This window comes from Apteryx rowi, unplaced genomic scaffold (genome assembly GCF_003343035.1).
Source record: "Apteryx rowi isolate R43461 unplaced genomic scaffold, aptRow1 scaffold_26, whole genome shotgun sequence".
In the NCBI taxonomy this organism is placed as follows: domain Eukaryota; kingdom Metazoa; phylum Chordata; class Aves; order Apterygiformes; family Apterygidae; genus Apteryx; species Apteryx rowi.
Window position 1 is genome coordinate 1,763,435 of NW_020448974.1, and position 10,859 is coordinate 1,774,293.

Sequence of the window (10,859 nt, forward strand, 5' to 3'; positions counted from 1 at the left end):
CAGATCCCGATGCTCAACCTTGATTTTAAGGGTTGTGCCCAGGCCGCTGCCGGATCGCCTTGCAGCATCCCTGTTTGCTGGACCAAAGACTGTAAATCCGGTCGCGGAGGGTAATTTATGAGCCTCGCTTAACGATTTTGCTAATTGCGGGAGCTCAAGCCGCAGGAGAAGCCGGTGGAGACAGGGCTGCGCCGTCTCCGCAGCCGTAAGAGCCGACTCCGAAGGCAGCCTCGGCCGAGGCGGCTCGGACAAGACGCCGTTGTTCCCCCRGCTCCGCAGGCGGCGCACGCGAGCGCCGGGGGCAGAACGCGCTGCYGTCGGGGAGCGGGTCCCGCGCGCCGGCCCCCGGCGGGTGGGTTTTCCGCGAGTTTCGCCATAGGCCCCCTGCAAAGGAAGGGGGGGGACGGTGCAGGGAAGCTCTCTGCTCCGCCGTCCCCAGCACCGCGAGGGGGTGGGAGCACGAGGCGGCTGCGAGGAGGCTCCTCTCTCCCCCTCCTGCGGCTCCTCTCGCGGGGCGCACGCAGCCCGGGGCCGGCGGAGGACCAGGCTCCGGTTGCTGACAGAGGTTTCTGCAGCTTCCACCTGCCCGAGAGCGGCCGGAGGCGACGGGGTTGCCCTGGACCGAGAGCCAGCACGGGCTTCCCCAGGGCTGGCGGAGCAGGAATTCCCACGCTCCCGCTTGGATGCTCGCGCTCCCGGCGGCTCCTTTCCTCCCCGTCGGTGGGGATGGAGAAGCGGAGGCCGACGCCGCCGGCTCCTGGCAGCTCCCCAACCCACCTGCGCAAACACTCCCCCGCCCACACACCTCCCTGCCGGCTTTTCCCGTTTTCTCCTGCCAAAAAGGGCTGGCAAAGGGGCGACGGAGCAGTCAACTAGCTGCGCTCACGGGCGGGACGGGGCTAGCTGCACATGGGGCTGGATTCGCCCCAGGTGGTGGCCGGCTCCTTGCAAGGTTGCATCCCCCAAAAGCAGGAGCCGGCCCCGCACCGCCAGCCCCGGAGCCGGCGGCGCCCGGCTGCGTCTCGGATGACAGTTTTCTCAGAGCCTCATTAAATTCGCTATTAGTTACAGCGTGTCATGAGATCAGAAGCTGGCTGCAGCCAGATGCGCAATCCCCCGGGATCCTCGGGGAGGGAAGAGACAAACCTTCCACGAGACACTGCCGTTTTGCAAGGCTCCGAGCCCGGGACGGCCGAGAACGGCTGCCAAGGGGCCGTTGTGGCTTCTTTACGGGGCCGTTCCCAGGAACGCACGTTCCTGCGGAGCCGGGGCCTGCAAACGCCGGCGTCGCGCCCTGGCCTTCGCGTCCGCAGCGGGGGAACCCTTCCCGGCAGGATTTGCTGCTTTGCGCTCGTAAACCTCCTCCCGGAAACGCCCGGCTCTCCGGAGCCGGCATCCCGCCGGGCGTCCTCACACGCCGTGCCGCTCTCCCGCAGGAGGCGCAGGCTGTACCGCGAGGGGCTCAACCTGACGGCCCCGGCGCTGCCGCAGCTCCGGCCGGACGCCAGCTGGCTCCAGTTCCACCTGGGCATCAGCCGCGACGGGCTCTACCCGCGGGGCAGCCCGGCCGTGGGGCGGCTCCTCCGCGACATGCAGGCTCTGAGCACCGTCAGCGCCGGTAAGTGCCCTCGGCCGGCCAGGGCGGGGGGAAACGAGCCCCGAACCGCGGGGCGGGGGAGAGCCGGGAAGGTCCCGCGCTCCCCCCACGGCTCCTCCTGTCCTTGCAGACTACAGCCAGGACGAGAAAGCGCTGCTGGGGGCCTGCGACTGCGCCCAGAGTGAGTGAGCGAGCGAGCCGGCTCGGTCCCTGCCCCGAACCCCGAACCCCAAATCCCAAATCCCGCCCGCGCCCCTGCCCTTCGCTCGGAGCTGAGCTCCCCCGGGGCCAGCGGCATCTCAGCGGCTCCTTCTGCCGCCCCAGGAGCGGGACRGACCGACTTCCCTTCCTTTGGGAGGAAAATAATTGGCCCCGGCGCCACGTGCGACAGCGCTGCCGGACCCTCCTCCGATTTGAGCCTGTTCGGGGGTAAAACCTGCCCTGCGGAGGCTGGGACGTGGGTGCAAGGACACTGGCAGCACTGGTTTCTACTGGGGTGGGGGCAAAGGGTCCGCGGGAGGGCGTAAGGGGCGGCTGCCGGCAGGAGCAGCGCTGGAGGGAAACGTGCACGGCCCAGGCGAGAGCGAGGCCAAAAATATAAGTAWCATGGTAAAAGCAGAGAGGAGGAGCGCCAAAGCGGAGCAGGGACGAATGGAACAGCCAGGAAGAGGCACCTCGGGCACTCACGCGGGGCGGGAAGGTGCATCGCGCCCCAGGGCGCGAGCGGGCGCCGGGGAGGCTTTTCCAGGCGGCCGGTGGCTGACGGCGCCGTCTCCTCCCGCAGTCGTGAAGCCCAGCGGCGTCCACCTGAAGCTGGTCCTCAGGCTCCAGGACTTCGGCAAAGCCATGTTCAAGCCCATGAGGTAAGGGAGGCACGGCGGCGGCGGCCGCCGCTCCTTCGTGGGAGCCACGGGCCACCCACAGCAGCAGCTTTTCTCTCCTTTGCTCAAAAGCTACCTTGAGGGTTCAAAAAAGATGCAATTGTAACTGCACGGATGAAAACCAGAGGTCCCACACCGCTTACTGACACTGAAAATTCCTTGTTTTCCTGCATACTGGACGTATTGTGGCTAAGGCTTGCACGTTCCTTCTTTTTTCCCCCCAACAGACTTTCTGTTTTCCCTTATTTCTCCTTGGATACCCCAGAATATTTCCAAGAAATAGCYATCGGCCCAGGTCACCTCAAACAGGGGCTTTACGTTGCTTCTGCATTTATTTGCAGCACTTTGGGATCCTTCACATTCTTTCCCACCCGGATTACTTCCCATCCCCTGGCAAGGCAGTTTGCACCGTGCCAACTGCAACTGCTTCCCGAGCCAGAAAAAAGCCAGTTCCTGTTGTCCRTGTCCTGAAAACTGTTGTTTTCAGTCCACGTCTGCCTGGTCTCCAACAAGGCTAGGAGATAAAACGAAGTTCTCACGTGCTCAGCTGAGCACGGAGGGCCCAGCCGACGTCCGGGCGCTTTCCTGCTGCGTACGCRGGAGCGTGCGGATTGCCCACGCCACGGATTTGGGCACCGAAGGTGCAGGTGGCTGCGCCTGGGCAGCGACCCCRCGATCTCTTCCAGGCAGAAACGCGAGGAGGAGACTCCCGAGGACTTCTTCTACTTTGTGGACTTCCAGAGGCACAACGCGGAGATAGCCGCCTTCCACCTGGACAGGTACGGGGCCGTGCCGCRGCGCTGCCCTCTTCCCGGGGCCGGTCCTCCCTGCCCCACGGAGAGTGGGGGGAGAGATTCCCCCACCGCAGTACAGCCACCAYGGCCTGCTTTGGACTGAGATAAACTGCAGTTGCGCGGTTCCAAGCCCTCAGTTAATGAGCAATTAACCTGGCACCCTTTCCCAGCAGTATTTGCATTTAATGAAATCACAAATACCCTCATTAGAGGAGGACTGCAGCAGCCTTCCTCCCCTCTGCAGGAAGATGGTTGAACATCCAGGGGAAGTCACCCCTGATGATGATGATGATGATGATCAATAGGGGTTTTACACCCACGTCTCYGTTTCCCAAATCTGACTTACGTGATAGAGAGGACCAGGCTGTAAGCGGTGTAGATCAAACTCTGAGCTAGGGAGGGAGCAGAGCTGAACTCAGTCTCCACCTCTGCCCCTAAATCGCTGCGGTGACCCTGGCTGACCCGCTTGTCCCTGGGGCTCGGTCAGTTTRCCTCCCCCCATCCCGGCTTCACCAGCCGACCACCGAGGCTTGACTGCTTTTCTGAAGGGCTTCACGGTTTTAAAAGCCAGAAGATGCTCGATGCAAACAAATGWTTTTTTTTTTCCTCCTTTAAACATTGTTCAATAAGTAACAGGCTAAATCCAGCCTTGGGTGCCTGATTCTCAGGAGCAGAGCGCATTTCCCAAGGAGCAAAGCACAGCGTCGGCTGTCTCACCCAGCACTACCGACTCAGCAACCAGCAGCTGCTTCCCATTCATTGGCACGAACACCTTCCCGCCCTGGGYCCTGATTTTTTGAGAGTATTTGAGGTGAAGCTGCTGGGAATCCGTGCCTGCASGTGGGGGCGATCCCCCCTCGCCTCCCGCTGCCTCAGCGCCACGTGTCAAACAGACGCGGCGCAAGGGCCCGCGGGGCTGTTCTCCYTCCTGGGGGACACGGCTTGCCTGCGAGAACGCGGGAGCAACGGCTCAGGGAGAAGACAAATCCTGGAGAAGAACATCCAGATCCTTCCAGGAAGCAGCTGTTAAAATACCAAAATCCAAACACGGCCTCCTCTTGGTCCAGAGGGTAAAACAACCCAGACTATTTGCTAGAAAGAAGCCTGGGGGGAAAAATTCTGTTTGGGTGCGAACTAGAGGGGGGGAAAAAGACCCACAGTTTGCAAATGGAAAGAACAACGTCCTTCTGCACCGCAGGCCTCTGAGCGGCTTTTCCCTTTCGTGCAGGATCCTGGATTTCCGGCGGGTGCCCCCCACCGTGGGAAGGTTGATCAACGTCACCAAGGAGATCCTGGAGGTCACCAGGAACGAAATCCTGCAGAGCGTCTTCTTCGTCTCCCCAGGTAGGCRAGCGCTGGGGCTCCAGCCGCGCTGGCCCGCCGCGGGTGGCAGAGCAGTCTCGCATGGGAAAGGGGCAGGCAGGGCTTGTGCTGACGTGCAGAAATGAAATTCCTGGTGGAAACAGATGCGCAGAGACATGGTTACAGCAGAGGCGTCCATCTCGCAGCCTCCGGCTGGAAGCGTCTGCCGTAACCATTCATCCGCCCTCTTTTCCTAACCTTTCCTCTAGCRCGTGTCCAGGTCTGTCCATCGACCAAAATCCAGGTATCCGCCATGATCTGGCGGTTGCACCTCCATTATGTGGTTACATAATGGAATGAAAAGAAATCTATTTTGGTCACCCAACAAATGCAGCCACCATCCCGTGATGGGGAAGAGGTCAGCCCATGCCACCCTTGAAAGGAGGGAACATCTGCGCCAGAGCATCCACTGGGCTGGGACCACGGTCAGGCCTGGGGGCGGTATGGGACTGGCAACACTGCACAGAGCCGTCGCCACCTCTCGCAGACCGTCCTTCCTCCCCCCGTCCTCCTCTTCTCCTCCCAGCCAGCAACGTGTGCTTCTTTGCCAAGTGCCCGTACATGTGCAAGACGGAGTACGCGGTGTGCGGGAACCCTCACCTCCTGGAAGGGTCCCTCTCCGCCTTCCTGCCRTCCCTCAACCTGGCGCCGCGACTCTCCATCCCAAACCCGTGGATCCGGTCCTACTCGTTTGATGGAAAAGAAGAGTAAGTGGGTAAATGATGCTGATTCCCATATCTGCATTGCAAAGAGTGTGTGGGAAGGAGAATGAGCAGGACATGGACATGCATGCAGTAAACGTATGTCTGGGGGGAGATATCTGGGGGGAGATTCGGAGACTGCCCCTGCTTAGTCCCATAACACCTAATGCCCGGGCCTGGGAGGGGCTCGCAGTCTCCCTGCTCGCGCTAGGGGCGAGGTTTAGCTCCATGGGCAGAGGTGGTGGCACGGCACCCGCGTCTGCTGGAGGAGGCAAACAGCCGCGTGAGGGATGCAGCTGAAAACGGGCTGGCGCTCAGGAGCGGTCAGGCCCCAGGCCAGCCGGTTTCCCYGGCCAGCAGAGTTGTGTCTCCGCAWGCCACAGCCGAGACGTCCCTCCCGCCCCTCCGCTCCACCTCCGCGCGGGAGCCCGGCTCCGAGGCGCTCTTTGGCCGAGGCAGCGGCCACCGCTGACGGCAGCCCCTTTGCCCTCCACCTCCTGCAGGTGGGAAGTGAACCCGCTCTACTGCGACACCGTGAGGGAGATCTACCCCTACAGCAACAGCAACCGGCTGCTCAACATCGTCGACATGGCCGTATTCGACTTCCTAATAGGTACGACGGACTGTCCTTCACGCGGGCCCTCGCTCCCGCGCCGCGGTGCTTCGCAAAGGCATTTGCCAGCAGACTCGTCCTTCCTGCTCCGCAGACGGAGCTGGGAGACTGCTGCCTCCAGGCTGCCGCGTCCCCCTGTAGCCCCACGACCACCCCAGCCCGCTCCATGGAGCTCCGGGGGACGAGGGCAGCAGCTCTCAGGGTCCGGCTTAGACACTGCCAGCAAGGCAATAAATATTTCACGCGGGTCTGAAGGAAAATATAGAGCGTGTCCTCAGTYACTTGCACGGGAAACTCTGCTCCTCTCTCCCCCCTTTAACAGGGAACATGGACCGCCACCACTATGAAATGTTCACCAAGTTTGGGGACGACGGCTTCCTCTTGCATCTGGACAACGCCAGAGGGTAAGGCTTGAGAGGGCGCCTGGAAGGGGAGGAGGACTGCGGGCAGGCAATAAGCCGTGCGCTCTCTGCTTACCCCTAGATTCGGGCGACATTCCCACGACGAAACCTCCATCCTGGCGCCGCTCTCCCAGTGCTGCATGTAAGTGCCAGCTTCGCTGTCCTCCCCGGCCACGCTAGTGCTCCCCGGTGAGGGACCGGCAGCACCGCTGCTGGAAGCCCCCAGGCTCGGCTCCATCCGGCAGCTCCGGGAAGACCCTGAAAAGGTTTCACTGACAGACCAGGAGATACTGCCTGTTGGATCAAACCCTTCAGGTGTCTCCTAGCATCTCCCAGTCTGTCGACCGGAGGTGCTCTCGGACCCATTTGAGCTCCCTGTCAGGCACGCTCAGACAAATCTCCATCCAAAAGCCTGGGAGAACTTTGATACAGTTAATCAGGTCTCCTTCCCTCATGGCATTAAGGAGAAGCTCATAAATTTTACCATTTGAACCCTATCTTGGCTACTCCTTTATTAATTCACATAAATCAACAGCTGAAAGTTAAATGAAAGAGACAGAAAAAGCTGCTCTTCCCTGTGGTTTCTCTTTAGGAGATGTCTAACCTATTTCCTTGCTATTCCTGCTCCATCTAAGCCTTGGGAAGTTAATAGCGCTCTCTCCCCAAACATCTATATTACTGGATCTAATTTTAAAAACTGTTATTTGCACCTAGTGTGACTTGTCATTTATAATTGCAGGCGCTCAGTGAATCCTTCCGATGAACTGCTATTTTGTGTGGTTTAAATTAACTCTGCCTCTTAATTTGATCTGAACAGTAATATCCCCACAGGTCAGATCCTTCCTATTCTTCCAGATCCACCTACCAGGAGCGGTTCTTAATTTAGTTCTCTTCGTAAAAGGTAGYGAGATGAAGACCTGCAAATCACACCTTTTAATAAGCCAACTAGGGCCAAAAACAGTGTAAAAGCAACTCAATCCACTGGAGGGAGATGCACAAAACCTGATTTCCTAGAACAGACAATCCATCTGGAATAAGGAAGCATCCAAAAACACTAGGAAAGGAAGTAAAAATGCTTCCCTAAGTAAGCACAGAGGCGCAGATTTCAGCCTGCCCTGACGGGCTAGCTGGGCTCCCTGTCCATCAGTCCACAGAGTCACCTCCTCATTCCTAGACGAAGTCCAGCCGGGTACATCTAAGCAGGAATAAAATCCTGCAGCAGAAGGAAATCGAGGAGCCCTATRGGCTCCTAAATTTTACTGTTTAGGAGAGTAAATTTACTATTTACAAGAAGACCTATGGGTGCAGAGTCTAGGCAACTCCAGCCGACAGGGACCACTCAAAACATGGTGAAGCTCAACAACAGACTGCTCACTTCCCTATTAAATATGTTCAGCTTGTTCCTAGCTGAATTCTTCCCTAACTTTGGCTTCCAGCAAATTTAAGTCTCCTGATAAGAGCCTTGCTATTTTCAGCTGCCTTTCATAGCTCCTGTACCAGTCCTTGTCCCACACACTGAAGTCTGCTGCTCTCCTCTCCCGACATTGCTATTATTGAATACAGTAAACGGCACATATACATATATATATACATATACATACAGTAAGAGATGGCCCTTTTCCTGGAAGAGTAAAAACCCTAAAAAAGGCACAGACAAGCCTGAAAATAGCCCCCAAATAACCTGGCACACGTCTTCTTGGCTGATAAAGTCCCTAGAAAGCTCCAGGTCAAACCTCCTTCAACAAATAGAGGGGTAACACTTGCCACGTTGGACAGGAAAGGAGAGGGACCGGAGGAAGGATTTCCGTCTCACGCTTCTTTCCATGTTCTCCCTATTTCTTATGCAACTGTTACAGCATTAAATAAGCCATTCCCCACAGGGTCAGACTATCCCATTCTCCATCTCCAAGCACAGTCGCTGTTCGGATCAGAGCAAACACAGCTGGTGTTTACCCACGGCAGCTCCTGGGAGCCACCCCTTGCCTAGAAGGAGGCTGCGCTCATATATTCATTGCYGCAGTTCAGGTCTGCTCTGCTCAGGGGTTTCTCTGGCAGCAGCAGAACCTCATAATTGAGCTCCGACAGTGATTTAAGGCCTCGTCGCTGGCCTTAGMACTTGGCCAATTGATTTTTGTGGTTTAATCTGGCATCGTTCAGGAATATTAATGCAAGACAGGCTCGTGGACAGCCAGGACAACAGCAAGTTTAAATCACCTGCCGCCGTGCCGGCACTGCGCAGAAGGTACCCGGCCGCAGAGCCGTTCTCCCCGCCGCGTGCAATGCGGCGGGCGTCACTGCCCGAAGACACGTACCTCGCTTCGCTGCTCCGGAGCGTTACCACCGCTCGATGCGGCGAGTCGGCTCCTGCTTAGCGAGGCATAGCAACAGCAGCGAGCCTTTTAGCCTATCACTCGAACAGCATGCCTCCCGTTAGAATTAAAGCGAGCCGGATCACTATTACTGATCGATGTCCTGGGTAAACAAGGAACATGTAAAGGCAAACTCTAGAGCTGCTTGAAAGGTTTCTGACTACACCTTTTTCCCCTCTGAAAATTCTGGCTCGGCTAAAGAGAAGCAGTTCCATAAACACAGACTGCTTTTTTCCAGCATTCAAAAGGCAATAATTAAAATCACTGATTAATTTCAATGTTATAGATGCTGCAATCAAAACTCTTTGCTGAGGATTAAACAAGTTATTTCAAAATTAGTTTTGTTCCCAGAAGTGTTCCAAGATGCTTTTCATCCCTATCTGTGTCAAAGGAAAATATTTAAATATTAGTACCTCTTAAGGGGAAAAGTCACAGTTGGATCAGTTCCAGTAAATATTCCTTCTTTTTAGAGTTGTAACAGGAGATTTTTCCCTCAACTATTACCAGCTAAGACATGCCTTTTCATTTTACTTCCCTTCCGCCCCCTGCCCCACAACTGTCRTCTTTAGGAACATAGCACCACCCTGCAATAGTCTGGGGAACGGGGTTATCTCTGACTCAGAGGAAAAACACTCATTACTGAGAATTTCTACCACATTTCTCTCAGAAGACAGAAATCTATGGTACAAATACTCTGCAGTGTTGAAAAACAAATGAGGAACCAGAGGTTTCTGCAAAAAATTTCATTTCCTTCAAAAAGGATGTTTTCATTCCAACGTTCTTTGGCAAATACCTTCACCCAGTTCTGCCTCCCTCCTTCCCCTGCTACCAGGGGGCTAAGACAGCCAGCTCTTGCTAGGATACTGCGAGAAATTCGCATTAAGATGCCTAACCTCTTTCTTCCAGAATAAAGAGGACGACGTTATTACGACTCCAGCTCCTGGCTCAGCCCGAATACCGGCTCAGCGATGTCATGAGGGAATCCCTCCTGCAGGACCRCCTGGCACCCGTCCTCACCGAACCCCATCTCCTGGCTTTGGACAGGCGGTTACAGCTTATCCTCAAAGCCGTGAGGAAATGCATAGACACATATGGAGAAGGCAAGGTGGTGGCTAACGATACCACGCAGCCTGAGGTTCCCACGTCTGACAGAGCGAAGCTGACCAGTTAAAACAGTCCTTAGCCTCTGTTCCCAGGAAGGGAAGACCCCTGCAAGGCAAGTGGAAAACTTTAATAGCTGCTAACTTCTGTCTACAAAAGCCTGTGAGATTGAGAGGGGGAAATTCTTGGAAGATTGTCAAGATTCACACCTGGTTCCTATGCCGAATGCTTGACCAAGTCTCCTGTGTTTGGGATGAAATGTTGCCAAGCGTGTCGGTAAGTTGTGGTCTGACTGGCAGATCTTTACACCCTGAACACTGGCTCTCCAGTGGAAAAGCAGAGACCTCCTGTTCTGTAGGCCACCTCCTGCAGCTGGCCATGCCCCTGGGAGAGCAGGGGAATACGTGGGCATTGGTTTACTCAGCCTACATGGGATCTTGGTCTCACTAGTGAAGGACACAAACTACATCTAAGGATGAGGCTTGAATAAAGAGATGCTAAGAGTATTTTCCTCTTAAGTCTGTGTTCTGTAATCAAGACAGTGTATTTGAGTAAAGAGCAACCCTATTTCACAAGGGCAGTACCTGCAACTTTGAGACAAGACACCACATTGAGTCAGCACAGTCGAACTGAAGAGCACCTGCAGAGTATTCACCAGACTTGTCCATTCCCCCAGGTCTCTTCTCCAACATAGTTATCAACCCACTTCATTTCGATCCATGCTGCCCAAAAGCCCACTACCTCACAATGCAGTAAAATCACTTCTATTTGTCTATCTGTCTTATAGGTGGAAGAATCAGTTTAGGTTATAAGAGAAAGGCAGGTATGCATTGCCTTTGACCTTGTAAGTGCAGCCCTGTTCAAAACAAAACAAGCCTTCCCCAAACCCACCTAGAGGCACAGGACTGTAGTTACAATTGAAGAAGCCACCAACTTCTAGTGAAAATATTTTGGCAAAGTGGGAGGGTTCTAGCTCAGGTCATCTTCTCATAGCTTTAAAATCACTTAAGCTACTTAAGCTTTTCCCTTGGAAACTAGAA

The 10,859-nt window shown here is 55.8% G+C and overlaps 1 protein-coding gene and 1 long non-coding RNA gene across 2 annotated transcripts; one reads left to right on the forward strand and one right to left on the reverse strand.

Annotated features, from left to right (window-relative positions):
• Positions 1–819: 819 nt before the first annotated feature.
• Positions 820–10,038, forward strand: FAM20A (FAM20A, golgi associated secretory pathway pseudokinase). Its single transcript, XM_026067626.1, has 10 exons — positions 820–1,618; positions 1,728–1,778; positions 2,382–2,460; positions 3,165–3,257; positions 4,501–4,616; positions 5,161–5,341; positions 5,839–5,948; positions 6,271–6,352; positions 6,432–6,491; positions 9,625–10,038. The coding sequence occupies exons 1-10, from the start codon at positions 1,078–1,080 to the stop codon at positions 9,887–9,889; spliced, it is 1,578 nt and encodes a 525-aa protein (XP_025923411.1). The 5' UTR covers positions 820–1,077; the 3' UTR covers positions 9,890–10,038.
• On the reverse strand, positions 4,643–7,979 carry LOC112966972. The gene is made up of 3 exons (XR_003253814.1): positions 6,426–7,979; positions 5,235–5,317; positions 4,643–4,725 (listed from the first exon to the last, which is right to left on the reverse strand). It is a non-coding gene; the product is annotated as an uncharacterized LOC112966972 (long non-coding RNA).
• Positions 10,039–10,859: the final 821 nt, after the last annotated feature.